The sequence below is a fragment of the Xiphophorus maculatus genome, chromosome 3 (genome assembly GCF_002775205.1).
Source record: "Xiphophorus maculatus strain JP 163 A chromosome 3, X_maculatus-5.0-male, whole genome shotgun sequence".
In the NCBI taxonomy this organism is placed as follows: domain Eukaryota; kingdom Metazoa; phylum Chordata; class Actinopteri; order Cyprinodontiformes; family Poeciliidae; genus Xiphophorus; species Xiphophorus maculatus.
The window spans coordinates 33,334,755-33,361,829 of NC_036445.1; the positions used below are offsets into that span (position 1 = coordinate 33,334,755).

At 37.7% G+C, this 27,075-nt stretch overlaps 1 protein-coding gene across 4 annotated transcripts in view; it reads left to right on the plus strand.

Moving 5' to 3' along the window:
• Positions 1-201: 201 nt before the first annotated feature.
• The window catches only part of adcy3 (adenylate cyclase 3), a 43,930-nt gene continuing 17,056 nt past the window's right edge, over positions 202-27,075 (plus strand). Inside the window, exons 1-15 of one of the 4 annotated variants that reach the window (XM_023330943.1) lie at positions 202-514; positions 1,317-2,264; positions 4,636-4,785; positions 6,649-6,779; positions 9,835-9,946; positions 14,152-14,279; positions 16,244-16,402; positions 18,281-18,446; positions 19,485-19,604; positions 22,098-22,240; positions 23,883-24,044; positions 24,181-24,268; positions 25,694-25,810; positions 26,017-26,297; positions 26,913-26,994. In XM_023330943.1, coding sequence (XP_023186711.1) covers positions 1,590-2,264; positions 4,636-4,785; positions 6,649-6,779; positions 9,835-9,946; positions 14,152-14,279; positions 16,244-16,402; positions 18,281-18,446; positions 19,485-19,604; positions 22,098-22,240; positions 23,883-24,044; positions 24,181-24,268; positions 25,694-25,810; positions 26,017-26,297; positions 26,913-26,994 — 2,514 coding nt within the window. In that variant the 5' untranslated portion in view covers positions 202-514; positions 1,317-1,589. Of the gene's footprint in view, positions 515-1,316; positions 2,265-2,700; positions 2,802-4,635; positions 4,786-6,648; positions 6,780-9,834; positions 9,947-14,151; positions 14,280-16,243; positions 16,403-18,280; positions 18,447-19,484; positions 19,605-22,097; positions 22,241-23,882; positions 24,045-24,180; positions 24,269-25,693; positions 25,811-26,016; positions 26,298-26,912; positions 26,995-27,075 lie in introns of those variants that run through there. The other 3 variants (XM_023330944.1, XM_023330945.1, XM_023330946.1) reach the window with 3 other exon arrangements.

Genomic DNA, 27,075 nt, shown 5'->3' on the forward strand with positions numbered 1-27,075 from the left:
TCACATTATTAATTACCTATAGACTGACCTTTTAACGACTTTATTTCTTTTGATTATTTTTCACTCATGGACTTAAAGCATTTTTAATCTGACAAATGAGCCTCATCAGAACATATTTAAATGTATTGAATATGAGTGTTTGAATTTACATTTCCGAGAGACTAGAACGTCATGTTAGAGGGAGGAGCCCTCTAACCCGTACCAAGATGGCGACGGTATTGCCGCATCGTTCGTATCAACAGCAGTAGTCAAGGCGACATCACCGTGAACATCTTTGAAAGCTTCTGCTTTTCCGTTTTCAGCTGAGAACACAGATGCGGTGCTAAGTCATAGTGACTCTCTCTTTTACGTTTATTTTCTCTCACGGAGTTATTTATTTTGATGAATAATATTCCCTCCGTATGGCTGTGTTATTGTAAACTGCAGCATTTCAAGAGGACTGCGAGAAGCCTCGTTATTCTAATGGTAATTATATTTAGCACAAACAATGAGACGTGATCTGGCGTTACTGAAGGTAAGTGGAAGTAGGAGGACATATGATGTACATAATTTCCCAAATATCCAGAACAGCTTATAGAAATGAAATGTGTCCTGCATTGTCGGTTAATGGAAACATGCAATAGAGATTGGAGAATAAGGGGATGAAGGAGAAATCCTAGTCAGAGGAGTGTGTGAAATATGTACATGTTTTAATTGAGAGGCTGTTGCAACCGAAGATGGGGTTGCCTGTCGATAAGTAGTGAAAAAAGTAAAGTAATGTATAGGCTCTAGGTATGCAAGAATAGGATGTTAGATTTTAGACGTGCTTCCACAACAAACCTGTGTGAGGGAGCAAACATGTTGCTATGCAGGCCAACATCCACATGTTGTCTATGTATACAAAATTATTGCAAGAGAGATACTTTATTCTATCTATCTATCTATCTATCTATCTATCTATCTATCTATCTATCTATCTATCTATCTATCTATCTATCTATCTATCTATCTATCTATCTATCTATCTATCTATCTATCTATCTATCTGTCTGTCTATCTGTCTGTCTGTCTGTCTGTCTGTCTGTCTGTCTGTCTGTCTGTCTATAGACATTATCTATGCTACAGCTATTGTTGGATGGGTATAAATATCTATTTGCTAAACTTTCTGTCTGTCTGTATTCAGGCATGGAAAGATGAAGAAGGAAACACTATTCAGTTCAGAGAAATGATGGAGAAACAAATTCTTAAAAAATAGACAAATATGGGATATAGCATAAAGTCACTTATGTTGATGAACTTTGAAGCATCTAATCAGTATTGATTCATCTTTCTGATAGACGATAGAGCTACCCTGTGCTGGTGACGGAACATTGATTGACTGCGTTGGACTAAGAGGACACCAGTGCTGTGATGCAAGAGTACATCTCTCCAGTGCTGTTGTAAATTGTGAGAACACTCGATTGTGTGTTCTGAGAAGAATCAAGATTACTCTACAAAGAGAGAAGCGATACATTTGAACATTATTTTTATATTACTCCACTGCTGCAGGACAACATGCCTTATATTCTTTGATTAAAAAAGACTGAAAATTTTGGCTCAGAGTTTTCACCATGCCTCGCAATCAAGCTTTTTCTGAACCAGAGTACTCTGTGGAGTATTCGGCAGACTGCTCTGTGACATTGCCTTCTGATCCGGGGCAGGCTGTTGGACGAACACACGAGGTTACAGTTCGAAATTCTGGATCCTGCCTTTGCCTGCCACGGTTTATGCGCCTGACATTTGCACCAGAGTCGTTGGAGAATCTCTACCAGACCTACTTCAGAAGGCAGAGACATGAAACACTTTTGGTGCTGGTTGTGTTTGCTGCTCTTTTTGATAGTTACATCCTCATCATGTGTGCAGTGGTTTATACCTCTGAAAATCTTGCATCCGTTTCTGTGGCAACTGTGGGATTGGCAGGAGATATTCTTCTCTACCTGCTGTGCCGCTTTGGGTTGTTACCAGACCGGATCTCAAGGCGTTTTGTGCCCTATTCCCTCTGGGTCCTTATCGCATTACAGATATTTTGCCACTTGGGTCTAAACTATGCTCGTTTCCACCAGGCTAGTGACACAGTGGGTTGGCAGGCCTTCTTCAGCTTTTCTTTTTTCCTTACTCTGCCTTTGAGACTAACACCCATTGTGCTCATCACTACTGTATCCTGTGGGGTTCACACCCTGGTTCTTGGAGTCACCATTGCTCAGCAGCAGCAGGAGAACATCCAGGGCTCAGCGCTTGCCAGACAGGTAATACTTGAGGGGGGAAGACGGGTCAGTGAGATTGTCTCACACTAGTGTTTCTCAATTGTGGCTCTTATGTTCTTGTGTAATTGTTTTAGATGTGTGTCTGTTGCAGAACAATTGACTCAAATGATTGCATGACCCCCTCTGCATGCACTTGATTGCATGCAGAGGAAACACCTAAAACATGCAAGGCAGTTGTCCCTGAGGACGGGGATTGAGAAATGCTATTGTAAAATTACATGAGTTAATAAATGTTCTTCAGTGATAGACAGGTATGAACTTTTGTGCAGAAATAATTACAGTGTTCTTCTGTAATTTCTGTGAGTGACTGAGTTTAATGTTGCACTTAAAATGTGGAGCTTATAATTTGTGATGATTAGATTTAGTTATATGGGTTTTTGTGACAGACAAACATGGCCTACACCAGCTTTTCCATGCAGGGTTGTGGGGATGCTGGTGCCTATCTCTAGAAGCTCTGTCCAGTTGGAGTTACCAGATTCAAAAGTGGCAGAAGTATTCAAGACATAGTCCTTAGTTGAGGTGAGAAACGGGCCACGGTCATAAACAATAGGTCAAGGCAAGGCAAGAAACCATAGACAGGCTCTCAGGCATTATACAGTCTAGCAGAAAATGTCTGGCTGGAAGGAGCATATTTAGGTGGAGACATGGGAGAGAGACAGCAGGCAGTAATCAGACACAGGTACACATGATGAGAGTAATAGTGGAAAATAAGTTCGTAGGGTTGTCATCTTTCAGAAATAAAAATAATTAACGCTTGCCACAGCTTCTTGGGGGCCAGAGCTATTCAACTCTAACTCAGTGGAGTTCCCAGAGCTGTGGTACGCTTTATTTTATGTCTGTGTTTTTTGTAAAGGAGTGATCAAGAAACCAATTAGTCATACACAGAGGTGAGGAGCGAACCAACACCCTGTCTTGGTTCACAGTGTAAGTTGCAGTAACTGGATCCACCTGGTTTTCTGAAACTGAAAACCCAGTGTATGTACATCCCTACCCTTGAACTTACTCTGCGTTGGCTCTTACCCTGCTTTCTGAAACGGTGCCAGATGGCTGAGGTGGTTTTGGAGACAAACAAAACTTGGTTAACAAGCACAAACCCACATATATTCATCTTCTTGCTGGAAATGTGATTGTATAATAGACTAATTAATAATTTGAAATAAACTGGAACAAAAAATTATAAATGTGTGGTCTAGGAATGGGAAAAGCCAGGTAGAAAATCTGGAAACAAGTTGGTAAAGTTGGGAATTGATTCAGAGGCAGCCCGAGGTATTTTTTAGATCTCAAATGACTTGTTTTAATTTGAATCACCATTTGGTCACTAAGATTAGAGAAACAGTATTTGTTTTCTAACAACATTTCATTTAGACATTTTCAAGAGTAAAATATGATTGTGAATTTTCCACTCAGCTGTTCACATTTTAATTAAACATAGCTAAATATTAAACTTACTTATAAACTTTATACCATTACAGTTTAGCCATTGAAAGTATTGCCATTAAACACTGTTTAAAGAAGAAACAACACTTGTCCTGGCTACTTCTAGTCTATGAACTGCTGAACTTCAGAGTTTTTGCAGCTGCTTCAGGAGTCACTATTGCTGTTGCCGTCGCTCCCGGTCAGCTCTGGTGAGCTCTGGTCAACTGTGGCAAGAAATCTTTGGCAAAAACTTGCTGATGGCTTCAAAAATGTGGGCATAATGTTTCCTTATTTATGTCCAACTATGTCCAATTAATTAGAAAACAAAAATCCCAAAAATAAGCACCCAATTCTTGTTTTTTTTATTTTTAAATACTCCACTATGGAAATTTAAGAATAAATAAAATCCTTGAAAGCAGATATCAATGATATTCTTGGTCACAGTGATTGCATGTACATCTCTGCTGTTTGTCCCTATCAATTTTTGAAAATGTATTTATTTATTTTTTGTAATCTGCCCAGGATTGAAAATGTTATAAACAGATTTAACACAGATTATAACGTTAATAGCAAAAGCAGCCTGTTCATTAGGTAGTTAACTATATCGTATCATGAGATCAGAGGGAGCTTCGCCACATTGTCTGACATACTTTCCTTCTCTATCTCATATGGGTCCATCCTGACTGCAATAATTTTATTTATGCACTTTGGTTGAGTGTCCAGATATTTTCTTTTCTGTTGCTCTCGAGGCCATGGGCCATGGCTATGCATTGCGCAAACAAACGGTCTTAGTATACTAAGACAGTGTGGATCACTTCTGTTCAGACTTGTGGGAACTATGTATAGGGCTTCTTGTAGTCAAATAGTTCATAAATACATGTATATTCATCTCATCCTGAGTTCTAATTTCAAATGTCTCTTCGTGTTTGTTTTCAAGCTACTGGCCAACATTGTGATCTATATTTGTGCCATCACCGTGGGTGTCACATCGTACTACATGGCTGACCGGAAGCATCGAAAGGCTTTTCTGGAAGCAAGACAGTCACTGGAGGTTAAACTTAACCTAGAAGAGCAAAGCCAGCAACAGGTCAGAAGACCTATAGACCCTTTACATCTGGAAATTTTGCATATGGGCACAATGCTGGAAGGAAAAAAGACTGTTGCTTTTCATGCCAACCATAGCCATGCTGCTGCGGTGCAAAATGAAACTGAAGATGTAGGTATTATTAATTAAGATGTAGGTATTAGTGCAGCGTCACGGCATTGGAAAAATTAACTCAGAAAAACTTTTGGAAGCAGTTGCATACTGGACCAGAGACTCCTACGCAACTCTTATGAGCCTGTCAAGTGCTGCAAATAAAGCTCAACCATCATTAAGGTTTTTGTTTTATGATTTCAGCAAAGAACATTTCCCTTGCATGTTTTAGTGTTGAGTGATAGTTATGCAGTCTTTCTTTATAGATTTCATAATAAACATGAAGTTGAGTTTTACACCATTTTCGTTCGGTCCTTTGGCAAAGTTGTCTTGCAGATCTAATTGTTTGTGCATTTCTCCATGGAGATTTCTTCCTACCAGACATGACCTTCATTTCAGTGGGAGCATTGAAATCAATGGTACCTGAAATTTTAGAATGTAAATTATCTATCAACTCACCTATGTGGTTACAGCTTAAAGGCGAGGAGGAAGAGTGGATTTGATGAAGTGTTTCTGCTGTGTTGTCTGTGAAAGAGTGTTTTGTGATAGTAGCTGATTGGCTAAGAGAGTGAGCGGAGATTGCACTGACAAAGATAACGGTGTCATCTTTGTCAGACAGGGCGACAATCAGTTACAGATATTGGAAATATTCACATCCTTACTGATATCCAGGTCCAGTGTGTGACCTCAATTGTGTGTTTATTTAACAAACTGAATTAGACCAAGTTTTCAAGTATATCACGCAGCTTTGTTGCTAGGGCTAGGGTTAGGGTTAGGGTTTCTTCTTCTTCGGGCTTGTCAACATGGATGCTGAACTCTCCCACAATTGTTAAACAGTCACTATCAATGTATATATAAGATAAAAGCTCATTAAAGTCAATGAAAATTTTTTTCACACATGTTGAGCTTTTGCACAAAGTTAGCATCAGAGTTTGTGTATGGGTTTTTACCTCAATTCTCAGATACTCAAAGGAGTTAAAGTGGCCTATTCTGGAGGAAGACAGGTGTAGAGCTACTGTCTGAAATCTCAGACCTCTGATGCACAGAGCAGTGGATGCTCTGGGTAATCAGAACCAGGTGGTTTTGATAAAGTAAACTCTGCTTTGTGAGCACTAAGAACAGAAGTAGCTTTGATAACTTGTTGATTCATACTATCCATGAATTTGACAAACTCAGGTCCAGAAGAAGACATTTCTTCAGAAGTGGACTGTCAGAAAGTGAAGAGCTTATAAACTGGGAGCATGATTACTGGACTGAATACTGGTGGCTGACTGGGAACAGGCTGCAGCTGAGGGTGGAGACCAGACAGGTAGAGTGAGGGAGGGGGGGTACTGACACAGGAGGAGAAAATATTAACCAGGAAACAGGCAAAACATAAATCTAGCTGTAGTAAAAATATAAACTAAATACAAAGATGAAACTACACACACAGAACTAAACCTATGTTTAAAGATAATCTAAAGGCAGAAACTAAGGCTGAGGACAAAAATAAACAGTGATGTAAAAAGCAAATATTAAAGAAACCTGAAAATCGATTCAACCCTAGATCCTGGAACGTAGTTGTTTTCAAGTTTATTGTGCTTTTTACACATTATAAATACTTTATAGAAGGTTACACCTCTACAGGGGCCTGTAGAGGTCAAAGAGAAAGAGAAAGCATGGAAAGTCAAAGTAAATCAAAGTATGTGTTCAGTCACAAGTATGGTCCATGTCTGTGATTTATTGTCATGGGCTCTGTGTATTTAACCTTTCTAGGAACGTCTCCTGCTCTCCATTCTTCCCAAGCATATAGCTGATGAGATGCTTCAGGATATGAAGAAGGAGCCCAGTCAAAAAGAGATGCAACAGTTCAACACCATGTACATGTACAGGCATGAAAATGTCAGGTAACTTGGCTGTATGTTGCGGTAAGTCTGTCTAAAGCAGTACTTCTCAAATAGTGGGGTGCGCCCCCTAGGGCAGCGGGCTGGGGGGCTGAGCATCTATGGGCGTCAGAAGAATGACTTTATAGTTATCCTCCTTTCTCACGCTTGTCTGATAAATAAGCCTCCAGTCACTAGGTGGCAGCAGTGTTCAAATCAATCAACAGGCTGCCTGTTCAAGCCAGTAGAAGAGGTAGTCTACTGGTGCAGAGCTGAGGATAGAAGCTCGGATGTTTGAAAAACATCCACCGCCATAGAGAAGAGATGGAGAAGTTTGTGACAGTAAAAGAAAACCGTGGGTTATCTTTTCACTGAGGGTTAGTAAAGCAAGCATGATGGAGTTTAGGGGCCAGACTAATAATTTTTTTTAACTACAAGAATAAAGTCATAATATTACGAGAACAAAGTCATATTACGAGAATAGATATACTACAAAGGAGAGAAAAAATTTAATTTTAATAAGAAAAAAGCTTTGATAGTTATGAAGATTTGATGTGACCAGCTCAGCAAGACTGGTTATTTGAAATAAAAAGTTGTTTAAATAATCGTATCAAAGTCCTGTGGCTGATGATTTTATTCTGATGTGTTAAAAGATTAAGTATATAATTATTTGAAAAACCAATACCAACTGTAACTTCACAAGACCCTCAATATTCCTCATTTTATCACAAATGTGGTGTAGAATTCTCATGAAATTACAACTATATTGTATTATTACAACTTTAGTGTCATATTTCAAACAAACAAGCAAAAAAAATCTCTTAGTCTGGCTACATCTTTGTAAGCAAGTAACTGTAGCGCTCAGAAAAATGAAGCCTATTTACTGTGAATGTAAAATGTTCTGCATGTTTCATCTCCTCTGACAAACTGGAATATAAGTAATATAGTTGCAAATTTTGCACAAAAATGTTTTAAAAACTATATACTTTTTGAAAAACAAGCTGAAGAAGTTGAAATTTATTTTTTTACAAAGTTTTTCTCTTAGACTAAAAATGTACGTCTCAGGGAATCATTTGCACTTTTTTCTGTTGAGAATCTCACAGATTGAGCAGTCTTGATTAAATGTTACTGTTTTAGTTAATAAACTGAACTTGGAAATTGTTTGGAAACTTAAAACAATAAAATGAGCTACTACTTCTCATTTTAGCTGTTTTGATACTCTGGTCATAGAGTGGTGGAGCCAGTAAATACAGATAAATTAATCAAATTCAGTTATTCAATATCTATAAATTGAAGCCCAAAGAAAAGAGGTGGCTATATTTTTTCTCATCAATTATTTTATGAATGCTTATTTAATCACAGATGTGGTCTTGCCCCTCTTCTTTACTTTTTTTCTCATGTAGCCATGGCAGCTTGACATCATGAATGCCTGTAACACTGTGGTACATCCTGCCAGCCAGGGGGAGACTCTTCTGTCTCACTTGCTTTATAGAGTACAATGTAAAACTCATAGCATTTTGGGGAAGTGAAATGGTAAAGTTGAAGCCCTTGTTTGCACATAATATATTGTGTTTATTTTTTAAAAAATCAAGCATTAATTTTCTTCCTAGAAAAAATGGGAAAAAAAACCCTCAATTGGTAAAAAGCTATTTGCAGTAGCGATAACAATAAATGGAATCTGCTAATCATGTTCTTCTGACTGGCAGTACTTCCAGTGTCTTGCTAGATGCTATCAGGGTTTACTATCGATAAAACCAAGGCCAGCTGATAAAGTAATGAATAGTCTACATTTTGTCAACCTTTCTCAGCATGTATTCAGTACCAACCATGTGTCCTGCAATACAGAATATCTAATATATAGCTATTATGTTAATATTTTTAACAACTACTACAGTTCTCTTGATGGAATAGACCTACTGTACTGACTTGTGTCAGTTCAATGATTCAACTTTTAACTTAGGTATACAAAATGCAATTTCTTACTAAACATTGCTATTATTTCCACATTCATGCAACAAACCTAGAGTAGTAATTAGTTTCAGTTGCTATTTCATGAGTAAATTATTTAGAGGCATGAAACATTCTTCTTTTGAGAGATATTGCCTATAAATGCTGTGCATTTCACCATAATATGGAGCTAAAACAGTCTCAGTATCCACACATGCACAGGATGATTCATGCACTTTTTTTTTTCCTGTTTTGGGTAACTTTTGTATAAGCCAATCACATGAACCCATTACAAAAGCTCTGTCTCTGACTGGTTGCTGAAGATTCCCTGTTAAAAAAAAAGACATTTGTGGATTGAGCCACTTAGAAGAATCTCACAATTCACACACAAATGCAGCGAAGCCCACAGGCCAGAATTAGTGTGTAAATCAAGATGTATTTATGTTTGCATCAAAAATCTAAGTGTGAATCCTTCTGTGCATTTGTAAATATTGTTTGTGCACATATGAATCATTCTGTGCATTTGAGTTGTTTTGTTCATTCATAAATCTGATTCTGTGCATGTGTGGAAAAATGCAATGTGCATTTGTGACTATTGAGATTGTTTTAGCTCCATATGTCGTAGTACTTTTTAGTTTCAATAATGCGTCACGGGGCGTGCTGTGGTGGCGTAGCGGTTAGCGCGACCCATGTTTGGAGGCCTTGAGTCCTCGACGCGGCCGTTGCGCGTTCGATTCCCGGAACCGACAATATTTGCCGCATGTCTTCCCTCCTGTTCTTCTCCCTTTCCTGCCAGCCTACTTTCATATAAGGGACACTAGAGCCCACTAAACACCCCCTGGAGGGGAGAAAGAAAAAAAAAAATTTTAATGCGTCACTCCAGTGGCTTATGAAATGGATTATGTTTTTTTTTACTGTTTACATCTGTGATAATGAAGAACATAGGAAGAATATGGATTACTTATAAACATTATTTCATTTAACAAGTAATCCCATAAATTGGTATTAAATATTGTATTATCATGCCATAAATGTTTTTAATTCTAAAAAAGTGCAAAAATACTCAGAGATTTGTGCTCTGGAGCAGCATGTTGTAGTAACATGCTGTCTTGTGTGTCTTGTTGTCATGTAGTATTCTGTTTGCAGACATTGTGGGTTTCACCCAGCTGTCGTCATCTTGCAGTGCCCAGGAGCTGGTGAAGCTGCTCAATGAGCTTTTTGCTCGCTTTGACAAGCTGGCTGCTGTGAGTTTCCTGCTTTCATATTAGCTTGGAGATTTATTTTGTTTAATTTATGAAAACGGTTTAAGTTAAGATCAAATTTTTTTTTACATTGAAATAAAATACTACACTTTTGTGCACCTCAAAAAAAAAAAAAAAAAAAAAGCCAGCCTGATTTTTTTTTTTTTCTGTGCATTTTTCACATATTATGTTTCTGCTTACAGATTAAATATCACAGATTAATCAAATATGTCATGCTCCTCTTTGGCTGGTTTGCAAAACTTCTAATTACAGGGGCAGAGGAAGCATAAGAGTTGAACATTAGATTATTTTTTAATGTAACTCCCAATAATTGCAGAAAGTCTATCTAACCAAAATTTCAGCCAGACTAATCCATGTTGTAATGCACATTGCTTTAACAGTTTTCTTACCAAAATGAATGTCACTATGCAATATTGTTTATATTAATTTGCCTTAATTCATCCATATTCAGTCTTCATCAGAGTAACAAGGCAACTTTTTATCAAAGCACATTATATATAGCATGCTCTGATCTAATTGCAGAATATAAAAGTGAATTTAAAAAAAAAACAATGAAATTGAAGAGAAAGTTTATATAAAAATGCACAAAATGAAAATGAGGAAATAATCCAAATTTAATAAAATTATCATCTGGGTTAATAGCCAAAAGTGATGTAGGTGTGTAGGTAACATGGTGTTCACACTTTGTTACAAGGTGCAGAGACATTTTTTTTTCCAAAATGGAGGAAATGAAAGACATTATTAAAACACAGACAGGCACTCAAAGAAATAACTGTTCTTATTATACAAGCAGAATTAAAAAAAAAAAAACAACTAACAGAAATACAGGACCAATAAATATACTCTCCTAAGTAATTTCATGTGAAGTGCTTAATAACATTACTTGAACTCAAATTATGTAAGCAATTTTCAGGACACATACAAATCTTTGAGTTCAGTAAGCAAACAATCACTTTTTGTAGCTTTTGAAAAATTTTGTTTTGGCATAACCAATCATTCCACACAAAAGTCATCTTTACAGTCAGTCTAAAATATCAATAGGGTGGCATGGTATCAATCAATGTAGATTTATTTATGCATTTATTTATTTACGAAAAACGAACACAAGGATTAGTGAAGTAGAGGAGAAGATGGAGGAGAGAACCCAAAACATGGATGAAGTGATAGCAGAGCTGCTAAAGTTACACATGAGTCTGGAGGATAAGCTGGTGGACCTGGAGAGCCGATCTAGGAGAGAGAATGTCAGGATCTATGGTGTCCCAGAGGGGGCTGAAAAGGTGATTCATAGAGTGGGACAGATTAATATCGCAGTATATTTGGCAGGGAAACAAGGCTAGAGTGAGGTACAGAACCCTGCAGTTAAGAGAAAGAAAGAGAAAGGTGGACTGGGTCTTCCCAATCTACATGTCTGTTACCTGGCAGCTCAGTTAAGACCAGTGATTTGTCTATGCTCTCCATCTTATGATGCAAGATGGAAAGATATACAAGGCACAACAGTGGAAGGAATACCTTTAATATCAGGTACTAAAGGATTTACAAGAGGGGCTGAGTAATGCTACAAACAATGCTAGATTATTGGAGAAAGGTAGCTTAACTTTGTAAATGAGATATTCAGATAAAAATACTCATATGGTGCGCCTTTGATTAAGCTTTTAAACTAAACCAGATTGATGGGAGATTTAGAGGATGGATCCAAAAAGGATTAACCACTTACTATACGTTTACCCAGAAAGGGATGTTTCAGAGTTTTGAGGAACTTCAGAAATCTAATGGCTTGGAACAGGATGACTTCTTCAGATATCTGTAAGTTAGGGCCTATTTCAATGAAAATATATGTGACAATTGGGAAACAGACAAACCAGGACTTTTTAATGTGTTTTTGTCTTTGTTGAAGTCAGAAACATGTTTCCATACTATATGATGGTATTCTGTCTTCTAAACAAGGTGACACAAACTACACAAGAAACAAGTGGCAAAAAAAGGAAATTTATCTATATCATCTGAAGGCTGGGAACAGATCAACAAATTACACTGGATGACCTTGAGCTCCAACACATGGAGAGAATTCTGTTGGAAAATCACGGTTTGATATTTTGTAACTCCAGTTCAGAAAAAGCATCGGGGCAGCGGAGACACATGTTGGAAACTCTGTGGATCAAATGGGGCAAATCATCATCATATCTTCTGGGGTTGTCCAGTGATTAGTATTCTGGGAGCAGATATGTGTTTACCTAAATAACGTCTTTACTGAGAGAATCCCTGAAAATGTGAAGCCCTGTACTTAGGAAACATTCAATTTGATAACTGGGCTCTGAAAGATAAAAAAACTGCTGTTAATGCTTCTGGCAGCAAGCAAAAGACAATCACTAGAAAATTGTTAAAATCTGAAGCACCTAAAGTTGAGGACTGGTTCAAAATTGTACAGGACATTTACATTCTGCAGAAAGTTATTGATCTCTGTTCAAGGTCGAAGGGAATTATTTTTCAGGATCTGGTCTAAATGGACAAACTATGTAAAACCAATAATCCCTTTGAACTACATATGTCTGTCATATGAAAATACTGTTGTGCTGTATAATGTACGCTGGTTCTGACTTCTGGCAAACCTTTAGGAGAAAACTTGATTGTGTTTTCTCCTAATGTAAGAAGGGTCGGACCAGACCCCTCCACTCGTGTGTTAGAATTGTTTGGTTATTAGATTACATAATAAAAACACAGCCATGCTACATAGAACCAACAATTAAAACATAAATCCTGTAAAGCACTTTGTATTGCCTTGTTGCTGAAAATGTTCTATATAAATAAAATAACTTCTACCTTTACATTTAGTCAAAAAACATGCAGGGTAGCAGGTGGATAAAGGGGCTGTGTTATGCCAGAGTCATTAACTATTGTTCATCAGTCTAATGCCTGAGGGAAAGAGACTGTTATTGTGGTGGGAAGTTCTGGTCCAGCTGGACCTGAGAATAGGAGCTTAAACAGGTTTTTTGTCCAGGGTGAGAATGGTCAGCTGCAGTCTGACCTGCACCACATGGAGGTGTGAGGTCAGAGGGTGCAGCTGATTACCTTTTCAGCAGTGGGCACAATGAGTCCATGTAAAGTCTATGTATGTCCCTGGTTAGTGTTAGTGTACCTTAGGGTAATGGTTACTGGGGAAGGGCACTAGCCATCTTTCAGTACTGCACAGGGCAGTATGAAAAGATTAATGGATTCATCAGAAACAACAAAGAAAATGAGGCAACAAACATGTGGGCAGCCGCAGAAGGAGGGTGAGAAACAAAAAAACATAAACAGAGTTCAGGAGGGTGAAGTCAATGGAGTTCAGATGGATGACCAGAGCATCCAATTAAGATCCTCTGGTCTTAATTGGATCCTCTATGGATGATGGCTGTGTGGTTGGGGGATTCCACAAAGAGTTTATGGGAGTTGTCTCATTGAGACACATTTTGGGCAGACCAGTCAGAGGTCGTCCTGTGGAAACACAAAGTTCATGCAGCCGTTGGAACCAGCAAAGACACCTCTGAATGCCTCCGCTGGAAAGGCAGGGGCCTACTCACCATCACCTTAATCTGTAGTCCTTTCCACAGATTATCTGTCACCATACAGTCCAGACTGTATGGTGGATGTTCTCAAATTTGTCGAAACAAATATTATAATTAAAAAACTGCTTTAACTCTAAACCAGCCAGGTATGTTAATGTTTTGGGCTTAACTGTAACTCAAGCTAATAGAACAACTAAAAGACTCTTTCATTTTACAGAAGAAAAGACATGTCCAAAACAGATCAACAAACATTTTAAATCTTGGGGAAAATAAAAAGACTTTCACTTCATTTTTCAAACAAAATAGAGAAAACATTTCCTTTACAAAAAACAAGGAGACTTTTACATCACATCATCTATAGCAATAGAGAAGGTAGAGAAAAAACCCCAAAGATGTTAAAAAGCCTGTGTATGTTTTAATCTGGCTCTATCTCCAAACACTTAGACAGACAGACAGACAGACAGACAGACAGACAGACAGACAGACAGACAGACAGACAGACAGACAGACAGACAGACAGACAGACAGACAGACAGACAGACAGACAGACAGACAGACAGACAGACAGACAGACAGACAGACAGAGGTGTGTGTATACGTATTCTCTTTCTCTGTTTAATTAAGATCAATGTACATTTCTGTCAGAAATATCATCAATTGAGGATCAAGATCTTGGGAGACTGTTATTACTGCATCTGTGGACTTCCAGAATACCGGGGAGACCATGCTGCCTGTTCCATCAGGATGGGCCTGGCTATGGTGGATGCTATCTCGTAAGTGCAAAAAATTATTGATTCTAATTTCCATCTATTGGAATACTTTTCTGGCTTATTCTACAACACAGCATTTTTTTTAAATTTCATTAATTTAAATGTTTTGATTTGTCTCTTACACTTCTTGTTTATTGTTTTGTTGTCAAGATGTTGATCTCTAGCATTGATAGCTAGTCACATGACACAGGATAATAATTCCTTTATACGTAAAATTATCTCATTATCTAATAATAACAAAAGTCATTTTCACATTATACCAAACTTATTGGTGAGCAAAATTAGGAAATCCTTAGATTGGGAGTGAATGAATTGATTCTAATTTAAACATCGGAGATGGTTGATTTCTGTTCAATATAATTCTATAATGCCTCTGGGCTTCAGATCAGGTGATTCTGGTTTGTCTTCCTGTTGAGCTTTCTGTGGCTGCATAGTGACCAGGCTTGTTGGGATTGGTGTGGTCTTTTAAAATGAAGCTTACTGAATATTATATATATATCCATATATCCATATACCCATCCAGCCATCCATTCACATATACTGTATATATATATATTTCCATATCTGTAAGGATTTGGGTTTTTCTCTGTGTTTTTGAGTTGTCTGTGTGTTTATTTTGAGTTTTCTGTGTCCTCTGAGTAGCTGTGCTGTCCTGTCTTCCCTTTGATTGTTCCCAGGTGTGTCTCGTTCCCTGATTACCTCTTGTGTATTTAATGTCACCTGTGTCCTTGTCTCAGTTGGGGTCTTGTCGCTGTCGTTTGTGTGCCCAGTCCGTCTCTTCCTTCGTTTAACCGGCTGCTACTGGCGTTGAGACCTGGTGTCTGCTTGGCCATGCTGCCCGGTATTCTGGATTGCATTGGACTGTGTTTATTCTGGATATTCTTCATTAAGTCTTCATTTCATCTACTTCAACCTGGATCTACGGCGTCTGCCTCACCACCACACCCCACAGCTCATGACGATATCCATATTTCCACATTAGGGTGGTTCACAATGATGCCAAATACTGTCCATGAATGATGACCTGGTGCTGTTTCATGTCAGTCATCTGTCCATCTATAATGGACTTTGTTGGTGACTTTGCCCTCAGTGTTATATTGATCACTCTGATGGAAAGTTATTGACTCTTTCCAAGCTTAAAGAGATCATTGAAGAAATTGATTAGGATGCAACACTTTGGTCAGGCTAACATGTATTCAGTGACACAGGATGGCATCTCTAATATACCCTAATATTTTTAATATAAATTCCTAACAGATGTTAGATAGTATGAATCATTTTTGTTAACTGATAAGAGGTGTTAGAAACCGAAAACATATCAAAAATCACAAGAGAACAGATTTTCCTCTAATAGTACCATCAGGTCCATCAGCTTTCTGAGGGCTCACTGCCCTCAGGGTTCTCCATGCCTCCTGTTCACTGATGGTTGGGCTGTGGAGAAATTGACAGCTACAGTAATTCGCCCTCAAAATGGGCAAAGAAATGAAAGAGCTCCTCTGCCAGTGAAGTATCCCCAGAGATTTTGGTGGTGTTGTTTGATCTGAAGTTGGTGAAGTGCTGGACCCCTTGCCACACCTGCTGGCTGTTGTGCATCTGTATAAAGTCCTCGATTATGAACTCTTCACTAGTACTCCAGTTAGTTCATTAGTTTGTACGTTTGTTACATGATATGTTATTTGGCTAATTTTTGTTTAAAATTCTTGTTAACTTGTGTACACTGCTTTTAAATGTATCATTTTTACAATGAAGGATTGCAGACGAAAACTAGCCTTCATGGCTAATTCTTGCATATTTTCTAATGTGTATTGTCCTATAGATGGGGAAATAATAACCTTTCATCCATTGTTGGTTCAAAATGTATTCTAGCTGTTTTCAGTTTTTGGATATAAGAAAAGAAGCTTTTGCTCAGGAACTTTCTCTTTTAAGGTAACCTTCTGTTTAGCATACTTTTTGTGAAACTACCCTAGGTATGTCCGTGAAAAAACCCAAACCAATGTTGATATGAGGGTTGGAGTGCACAGTGGAACAGTACTTGGAGGAGTGCTGGGACAGAAACGCTGGCAGTATGATGTTTGGTCTACGGATGTCACAGTAGCCAACAAAATGGAAGCAGGAGGCATTCCAGGGTAAGAGCAAGTTCTGTTCATATAACCTGAGGGTGTCAAACTTATTTTCATTTCAGGTCATATCAAGAGCATTAATGTCCACAAAGGGCTGGTTGTGACAGAATATATCGATAAAACTAACCATTAACCCTCTTGTGCTCTTAACTGACCCACTAATTGAGACCCCACAAGTTTTTTACTCTGTGCTGGGGTCACACTGACCCCATGTGTGCTTCTGTGAGGTTTTTGTTTGTGTGTGTGTGGTTTTGGAACTTGATGATCTGACAGGGCAACTTCCCATTTCCCCGCTGTCTAACATTTTCTCCTGAGCGTTACACTGAGACAGCATTTTGTAGTGAATGGCACAAATATCACAAACAAATCCATCTATAGTCAAGAAAAAAATAAACACAACATTTTTGTTTTTGTTCCCAATTTTCATTTGATGAACTCAAAGACCTAAAACATTTTTGATACATTTTCTATGTTGTTCACAAATCTGTCCAAATTTGTGATAGCGAATTCTCCTTTGCATAGATAATCCATCCCAGCTCAAGATGCTGAGTAGACAACATGATTATTGCACAGGTGTCCCTTAGGCTGGCCACAATAAAAGATCACTCTGAAATATGTTGTTTTTTCACAGAGCTGAATGCCACAAGTTTTGAGGGAGCATGCGATTGGGATTCTGACTGCAGGGATGTCGAGCAGAACTTGATCGACAAGAATGAACACAAATGTTCATTCTTTTTTTTTTGTCTCCCCTCCAGGGGGTCTTTTGTGTCCCTTGTATGAAAGTAGGTTGACAGGAAAGGGGGAAGGAAAGGGCATTAAGCTTAGTTTATTATTCAAATTAGCTTAGAGGAAAATCCTACTTTAGGAAACCCAGCAGAGCATCAAGTCATTGACTTGAAGCATTCACTCCTCTTGAAGTGAATGCTTCAACAATACTGTGGACAGTCCTGTGCAATGTGTTGTTGACTTTCCAGAGAAGAAACCACCAGTAGAACCAGAACCTGACTCAGTATTAACTACCGAATGGGGATTGGAAAAGACAGAGCAGATACACAAAAAAGCAGAAGCACTGATCCTGGAATCCTTTCTATGTTATAGAGAAGTCAGAATGTATCATTAGTAGGAACGCCTTTAGTGGTGTCACCTTTAGGAGTGATGTCTCCTCTGTGAGAGAAACACATCTTAACAGACGAGCTCTGAGATGGTTTAAAGGCAACACATACAGGAAAAGCTCAGCCAATGGAGACAGCACTAGACAGGGGCAAATATGTCATCTGTAGAAGGACACACTAGCTGTGACACCATCCTCATCGTGTCACAGCTTAACAGAAAGCCAGGTCGGATGGCTTTCTGAGAAAATAAGACAACAGAAAACATGTCCTTCAATTTGATAAAGGTGTACTAAAACAGTGGTCCCCAACCACCGGGCCGCGGACCGGTACCGGTCCGCGCAAGAAATAATGAACTACTTCCGCATCTTTTATTTTGAAAAATCCTAAAAAAAATCCTAAGAAATGAAAGAGCTCCTCTGCCAGTGAAGTATGCCCAGAGATACTTCACTGGAACTATATACCGTATTTTCCGCACTATAAGGCGCACCTAAAAACCCACAAAGCCAACTTGCAGCAGAATGAGTAACAAAACAACATTGGAGTACTGCCCCCCCGGTTCGCAGCAAAATTGCGAAGGGCTGACCGGTCCGCGCGACTAAAAAGGTTGGGGACCGCTGTACTAAAACACAAAAGGGCACTTTTTTTTTATCACACCAGACACCAAAAGGGCAATTTTCTCTCCAAAAATGGTTTTTGGAGTGGTAAAACATACAAAACAATAACTGTAACAAAAAAAAATCTGATGTTTCATTCTTTTGTGCTATTGGATTAGACGTGTTCACATCTCACAAAGTACCATGGAGTGTCTCCATGGAGAGTTCGATGTGGAGCCGGGAAATGGAGGTGATCGCTGTGACTACCTGAGGGAGAGAGGTATTGAGACCTACCTGGTGACTGTTCCTAAAGATCCCCTGGGAAGAAATGGAATCAGTCCTGTGGTTAGTTAAACATCCAGACACTCACAGCTAGTATGTTAATGTTCAAACATTTTCACTGTTCTCATCACCAGTATGTACAAGAAGACAGGAAGGAAGAGGGATGTAATTTTGAAAATGTTTAAACATTTTTCTTTTAAAAGGCGTGAAATAAGGTTTTGGAACTATATACCGTATTTTCCGCACTATAAGGCGCACCTAAAAACCTTCAATTTTCTCAAAAGCTGAGAGTGCGCCTTATAATCCGGTGCGCCTTATATATGGACCAATATTGACCCACAACAGGTCTCGCAACTACGGTAAGCAGCCGCTGACTTCATTTTCCCCCATAGAAGAAGAAGCGCGCGGTGCACACTGGGTTTTGTGTAAAGACACCAAAATGGCTCCTATTAAGAGACACGCTTACGACGCAGAGTTTAACCTCAAGGCGATCAGTGACGCAGTAGAACACGGGAATAGAGCAGCAGCGAGAGAATTTAACATGAACGAATCAATTGTTATAGTGGAAGTGGATATATATTGTGATTGCACTAACGTTTGATTTACCGTAACAGTATCAGACTGTTTTTTACGTGTTTATTGAATCGAGGAAAAGTTCCCCTCCACTATATGTTATACCTTGCTGTTGTTAAAAGATAAACTGTGTCACGAAAATACCACGTCACTGACTACCTCCGGGAAAATAATCAAACAGCTGTTTATTCATTTTGGGAATGAACGGAGTTTTCAGAACGCTGGTTTGTAATCTATTAATAAAGTTTGACTGACCTATCTGACTATTTTGTTGACATTCCCTTTAGCGCAGCTCCATCTAATGGATGCATAACGTAACCCCAGCCTCTACTGTGGCGTCTATTCTATGTGTCTTATAATGCGGTGCGCCTTATATATGAAAAGTTTAAAATATGCCATTCATTGAAGGTGCGCCTTATAATGTGGTGCGCCTTATAGTGCGGAAAATACGGTACATACAGTACATATATTTAGTTGGTAAGTTTTCACTCATAATCACAGAGGACCCACTTTTTGCTTTTTTCTCAGAAGCTGTCGGTAACCTCTTCTAATGGAAATTCCCCACTATTAATCAACACAACAGAGTGTAACGGCAGCGTGGAGGCAGCCTGCAACACACCTGAAGAACCAGAAGAGTTGGACACAAGGGTAAGCAGTCAGGTCAAATATAAAAGATTTGATATTTTGATCAATTTGATGATTTTTTTTTCCTATTATGTATGTGAGAACCTGCTCTGAACTATTACCAGAGGAATATGGTGTAGTATCATCAGCAACTAAAGTAAATGTTAACAATTTAGATTAATTTCATATATCATTAATGTAAAGTAAAAAAAGTTTAGGGCACAGGTAGGGCACAGGCCACAGGTAACTCTTAGTAAATCAGAATGTATGAGACTTATTTGTACATTGTCATGTTCCGTGTTTTTCTGTGTGTTTATTTTGAGTTTCCTGTGTCTCTGAGTTGTCCTGTCTCCCTTTGATTACTCCCAGGTGTTTCTCATTCCCTAATTACCTCCTGTGTATTTAGTCTCACCTGTGTCTCTGTGTTTTGTCGGGTCCTTGTCACTTGTTACGTGTTTCTGTTTGCTGGTTCATTTGCCACGCGTTTATTCTGTTGCTACCGGTGTGAGCCCTGGCTTCCTCTCAGCTGTGCCGCCAGAATCTTGTGGACTGTATGGAACATTATTTATTATTAAAATTACCATCTTTACTTCAACCTGGGTCTACAGCGTCTGCCTCACCACCTTCACCACCGCAATTCATTACATACATATTGACACCTTTGATGCAGGGAACTTTTTATCCAAGACTACAATGCCTCATACTCCATATTTCTCTAATTTATGTAAAAGTAATTCATTGTCTATAGTGTCAAATACTTTTTAAAGTCTATATAGCACTCCCACAGTATATTCTTTTTAATCACTGCATTTTCTATGTCTTCTATTTTTTTGCATTACGGCTATTGAAGTTGATTGTTTGGCTCTAAATCCATATTGACAATCAGATAATAATTAATATTTTTCCATGAAATTATGAAAATGTTACAGAAACATTTTTTCTGAAATTTTGGAAAATTGAGAGAGAAGAGAGGTAAGTCTATAATATGAGAATTGATGTTTATTACCACTTTCAAATAAGGTTATGACTTTTGCTGTTTTTATTTTACTTGGAATGTACCTTTTTGAAAGGACATATTACAGAGACATGAAAGGCTTAAGTACTGATACTATAATAATTTTTACTAGCCACATATCCATTCCAGCCAAATTGGTAGACTTTTTATTTTTTAAGATTTGTCACAATATCATATATTTCTTTTTCATTATCTCCTCTAGTAAACATGAGTTGATGTTTGTGTTAATGTTACCTCCAGCTGAACGTTCTATCTTTATCCCTAGACACCATTATAGTATTTGATAAGTCATGTCCAACATTTACAAAATACTGATTTGCAGATACTTTGCTATCATCTATAATTGTACCATTTCTACCAAAAAATTGTAATGACTTCTGCTTAGTGCATGTTTTTTAATTAAACTATTGACACTTTCCATGTTTCCTGAATATTATTATTATACCACAGTGGCTCTACCATTGAACACTCTCAGTACTGTGGTGAGTCCGGAAACCAGACTGAAAGACATCAAACCATAACTCTTCTCTTGTATTAATTACTACTTGAAAGGCCTTTAAATGTATATTTATTTCTCTGTGTTTAGCTTAGTTTCTTAGTTTATTTCTGTATTTAGTTTTCTTAGATTAGTAAGGTTTATTGTTACCTCCTCTTTAGCTTCTCGTCTGTTCTTAGTTTTTCTCCCGTTTTTATTGGCAAATGGTCAGTGATATCATTTATAAGAAGACTAGATTCAGGAACAAACGGCCCTTTAAGAACATTCAGATTTTTGATGTGGCTCAAAACGAAAATGAGTTTGATGCTCCTGTTCTACTTGGTTTAATAATTACTGAAAAAAGTCAGATGCTATACAATATTAAATCTGTGGCTGTTTTTTTTTTTTATGTCTGCTGGGACTTAAAAAGTCAATATTAATGTCACCACACACAATTTGAACCTTAATAAAATGAATTTTGCTAAGTATAAATGCTAAATTATTGCAAAATGTATCAATACATGTTCCTATATTCTGTATACACAAGTTGTCCAGATTTTTTTCCTTCCTTTTTTAACATTGATTTCTGCAGTCAAACACATTACATAGTGAAGTAGGTTTGGAAAGTTTTTATTTTTTATTTTTTGGATGCAATATTTGGCACAGTAGTTACTTTATAAAGCAATTTATTAATTTCTATATGATTGTGGCCTCCATTCAGGCTAAAAAGCATTGTCATATAAAGTTAGGTTTTCATTATGTTGACAAAGTGCCAAGATAATTATTCAATCTCTTTTATTCCAGAGTACTGTAATAGTCATAGTTACTGTAGTAAAAATAACATTACTCTTTGACAATGTCTCATGCAGATGTTTGGTGTTTTCAGCACTTTAGAGCTCCTTTAGTAGGCTTCTAGCTTCTAAATGCACAAATGAGCATTATTGTATATGTATGTAATGAATAGACCAGCAAAGAAACAATAGTAACAATAGCACACAATATTGTTTTTATTTTTCTGGGACTTCAGGTAGTGAACCCATCTTTTCCAAATCCACGGAGGAGGCTCCGACTGCGGGACCTGGCTGAACGGGTGATTGACGCCCAAGAGAATGAGCAAGAGCTCAACAAGTTGCTTAATGAGGCTCTGTTGGAGAGAGAAACAGTTCAAGCGTAAGTGTCAATTTTTTCCTTTTGCAACAGAAATGACCAGTGATATTGAAATTTTCTTGCGGTCAGAAAACTGAATTCCCAAAATTCTTTTTTGACTGCTAAATAAGCGCATCTTCTATATTCTTCCACTGTTGTATCTATACTGGTTGTAGTTTCAATGAAAATGCTCTGCCAAAAGTTGTGTTGCCTGTCCGATGCAACAAATGTTGATATATCCCCAAGGCAATCAAGTGCAAGGCTGCTTTCAGCATATTTGAAACTAAAATGACATGCTTTAATTCTAAATTATATTGTTTTTGTAAAGGTGTAATTCCTAATTTATACTAGAGTCCTGGTCTGTGTTTGGAAGAGTGGTGAGAAGTTGAGAGATGAGCTACAGTAAGCCATAATGTGCTTTTTATGTTACACAAAACAAAGTGTTCAATGTCTCTCTCTTCATGTGGTGCTGAAAGAAGGAAGATCAGAACCTTTTTAAACACAGCAACCAGTTAAACCTTAAGAAACCTAGCTGTGATTGAGAACTGGCTCCCTTAATTTTTTTATATCTACATAAAGCCACATCACAGCACAAGTAATCTTAGGGAACATTACAAAAGAATGAAAAAAGTCAAAATTATATATAAGCCTACACTCTAAAAAGTGTGTTTTTGGGCTGCAGTTCATGTTATGGACTTTACATAATCTCACTTAATTCTTTTGGTTTAGTGATCACAACTTAGTTTTTGTGTTGAATTAATTTGAAAGTTACAATTGTTTTACTTAAAGGAACTTTTTACTTTCACTTTACTTGAACCAATTAAATGCAAAGCTGCGTTCGTATCCGACGTCTGACATCATGACACAAGCTTCACCAGGAACAGATCCTGTATCAACCAGCGTGCTGTGGAGGCGTACAGCACAACTCACATAAGGAGACCTAAATCCTCAAGGCGGCCGTCACAGGTTCAATTCCCGGCCTGATGACCTTTGCCACATGATTTCCCCCTCTTTCATTACCCACTTTCCTGTCTAACTACTCTCAAATAAAGGCAGCCTGAGCCAAAAAATCCTGTTAGATTACCTTTTATTTGAAGTAAGCTACATGATTTGAGTAAGACTGACTTAAATTTGTTAACTTAACTTAATGAATTAAGTTGGATAAACATAATAGAATTACTTGTTACCAACTGAAGCAATTCAATTAAGTTGGTTGAAATATTTTCTTTTTTCAGTGTATGCAATCCATGACAAACAAAAAGTTAATTAGTGAGTTATTTGCCTCATAAGAAAAAAATCTAGATTTAGAAATAATTCTGGCATAGCCCAAATATTTCCTGGTATTCATTTATAGGCATTTATGCTTGCCAGGAGCCAAAATAGTTCATTTTTGCATGGTGCCAATTCAGAACAAATGTAATCTCGACATTCTACATCAAAACAGATCTAATTCATGAAACATATATGGACATCTCCCTGACTAACACGCAAGACATAAAACCTGATTCAGTTTTGGGATTGAGACAATAGACACTAACAAACATAAAAAACATGGAAGCATATTAGAGAACAGATGTGCAATTATTTCGAATAGTTAAAAAATATTAGAGAATGCCAAAAATGTAAAGGCTCTTATTAAAACGCCTGAACTTTAATGTCTTGACAGTCTGAAGGGAAAACACACCAACAGGCTTTCTTTGAGGTTTGTGGATCCAGACCTAGAGGTTCGTTATTCCATTGAGAAGGAGAAGCAGAGCGGTGCTGCCTTCTGTTGCTCCTGTGTTGTTCTTCTCTTTACTTCAGTAATGGAGGCACTGATAGACCCCAGGTCAGTTTTACACTAAAATTATTTCCCATAACACTTCATAACACAGATAAAAAATAATTGTGAAAAAGTTTCATTAATGTTTTTGACAAACTGCTCTTGGTGCCAAATGTTATCTGGTATGTTTGTTTTTAAACAGGCTCATTATAAACTACATCACCTTTGCAGTGGGAGAGATTTTGCTGTTTATCCTGACAATCTGCTCTCTTGCAGCCATCTTTCCAGGAGTGAGTTACAAAGCTATTTCTACACCATCATACACTAATATAACTTATTAAACTATTGTTATCTACCTATAAAAGAGTAGCTTTGGATGCCACATAACTGTTGGGGTGTTTGGGTTTTATGTAATACTTTTGATTTTGTCTAGTCATGTAATGTTATTTCCTGACATTTACCAGGCAGGTCAATATGGGGATATTGACAGATGCTTTCACAAACTCAGTTTAGGTCAACAAGCTACACAAAGTAAGCCAGTCAATCTCATGAGAACAGAAAATATAGACTTGGTCTAAATAGTGCTTGAGGCTTTTTAATACTGTCAATACTGCATTAAATATTGTAATTTTACATGCCTGCAGTGCCACAAGAGTTCATAACTGACTGTGAATGTCAGTCTACCCTTAGTTTACTTTAGCTAAATGATTTTTACCAATCTCTACAGATTTTTAAAAATATTTTAAAATTTAATTTAAAAAAAATTGCTACTTAAAAATATTAAAAAAACTAAAATTGCTGTCACGCCACCTGTCAATTAGTCCAATGGGTTTGTCAGCAACTGAGCAACAATCAGTGGACACAATTTATCCCGAGTTACATGCCCTTTACCTGGAGGAAAGTAACTTCTGATAAAATGTGGGCTTTTATCAGTCTTATTATTAGGAATGTGCACCAGTCATAAATTTAATGAAAAATGATTAAACGTTGTCAGTGGGGCACATGCACTTGACATGCTTTACCCAGAGCATTTGCAGTGATCTTGCCTTGGCATCTTGTCAATTTCAGTCCCAAGGTGAATGTCTGATTGTAAACTCTGGTCCCAAAACTACAGTGCTAGTCCCAAATGAGCTGCCTTACAATCATTGACTGTTTTATGAAAGATCACTGCAGAAGGGAAAAATATGTCACAACAGTGTCTGCAAAATGCAAAATTTCTCATTTATTTTACAGGAATTGCAGAAGTGGCAGAAAGTCTCATTCCAAAATAGAAGAATTGTTTGATTTGTGTAAAGTACAAATCACAAATGCTGTGGTGATTCCACCCAGTGTTACATGGGAGAGTCACATTCCGTTGACTTTCTAACATGAAAGAGATTGGGCTGACCACCTGCAGATTGAAAGACAATGGACATCTGCAGCATTTCCATTTGGCTGTAGGGTATGGAAGCAAGATGAGGTGTGTTAAGACAACAAAATAAATACAATCTCTAATTCTCAGTTCTAAATAAAAAGAACTAAGAAAAATAAAGCAGCAATGCAGTATTTTGCTCCTCAACTTCTTGTCTACCTAGGCTTTGGGAAGCAAAACTAATCATTAAAGCTAGATTGTGTAAAACTAATAAAAGAAACCAGCTGTGTACCGTTTGTTGTTTTATGAAAAAGGTAAGTTGCAAATGATTAGCTTAATTTTCTAAAGATATTCTGTCATTAAGGTCTTTCCCAAAAAGTTGGTGTCTTTCTCAATCTGGATTGACCACACCCGTTGGGCTCGAAATATGTGGGCCATTGCAGCTATTTTCATCTTAACCATGACAGACCTTTTAGATATGGTAAGTGGCTTTGACTTATTTCTACAACAAAACAAGAGGGTTTTGTAATTTTTGTAAATTCATGTTTACATAGAAAACTCCTGTGTATCTAGAGCAGCTGTTGATTAGAAAAGCATGATAAAATCCTAATCTGAATGAATCATTTCTGAAAGAGAAAATATTTAGAAATAACAATTGATTTCCCTTTATGTCTCTTTAATATTTAGCTCAGTTGTACACCTGGAGTCCCAGATTCAAGTAGCACCACAGCGGCTCCGTTTTCTTCCTCATCTTCACAGTCCATCCTTGGAGGATGCCTGAATAATCCTAAATATTACAGCTTCACAGCAGTGCTTGCACTAATAGCCACTACCATGCTAGTTCAGGTCAGCCACATGGTCAAGCTTACACTGATGCTACTTATAACAGCAACAACTGGCATCGTTAACATCTACAGTTGGAAAGACATCTTTGACCACTACGACATGGTCCGCTTCCAAGAATACAGGTAAAACTTTCTGAAAACAGAAAACGTTCTGAGAGTAAAGGGCAACGCAAATTCCACAGAAGTAGTCAACTCTCTTTTATTTGAAGTAGTAGAAATAAGTACAAAGTTTCTGCAAAGTGTCAGGTTCTTAGGAAATACTCATAGGTCTTATGTGTATATGAAGTTGTCAGACTCCACATAAGCAAAATCAACCATCCAGACAAAAAAATTGTCTGGATGATTGACCAGCAGTAAGCTGCAGAGCTCCCAGACAGACTGCAAAACTGAATTATGTAATTTTGTTCTTCCATCACTGGGACAGAGAAGAAACTTCTCTGAACCTGAGGAGTGCAGTCCTTAAGAAAGCATGAACATTTTATGGCACTATGGACTCAGCTGTTGCACATGTAGGAGCTTCAACACAGAGTTTCATGTGATGTGTATAATGTAAGAAAAATTTCTGGGTTACACAAATTTTATGTTCCCCAGTTCTATGTTAGAAAAGCAAAATAGGGGCATTATACAAAAGCCCCACTTTGCAGGAAATATGAAATATAAATAGCAATTCATCCTTTAACTTGGAATGGAACATTGGTTTTCACCTTGATATTTTTGAATGACATTTTCTTTTTCCAGCTCAGAGATGGTTCCCTCCAAGTTCACTATGACAGTTATGATCTTCATTATGATGGTCAGCTTCTATTACTTCTCCAGACATGTAAGTTCACATGCATGCAAGAGGCACTGTTGTGCAAGAATCAAACCACATGTTACCACCCAGGGTCTTTGTTGGAAATGA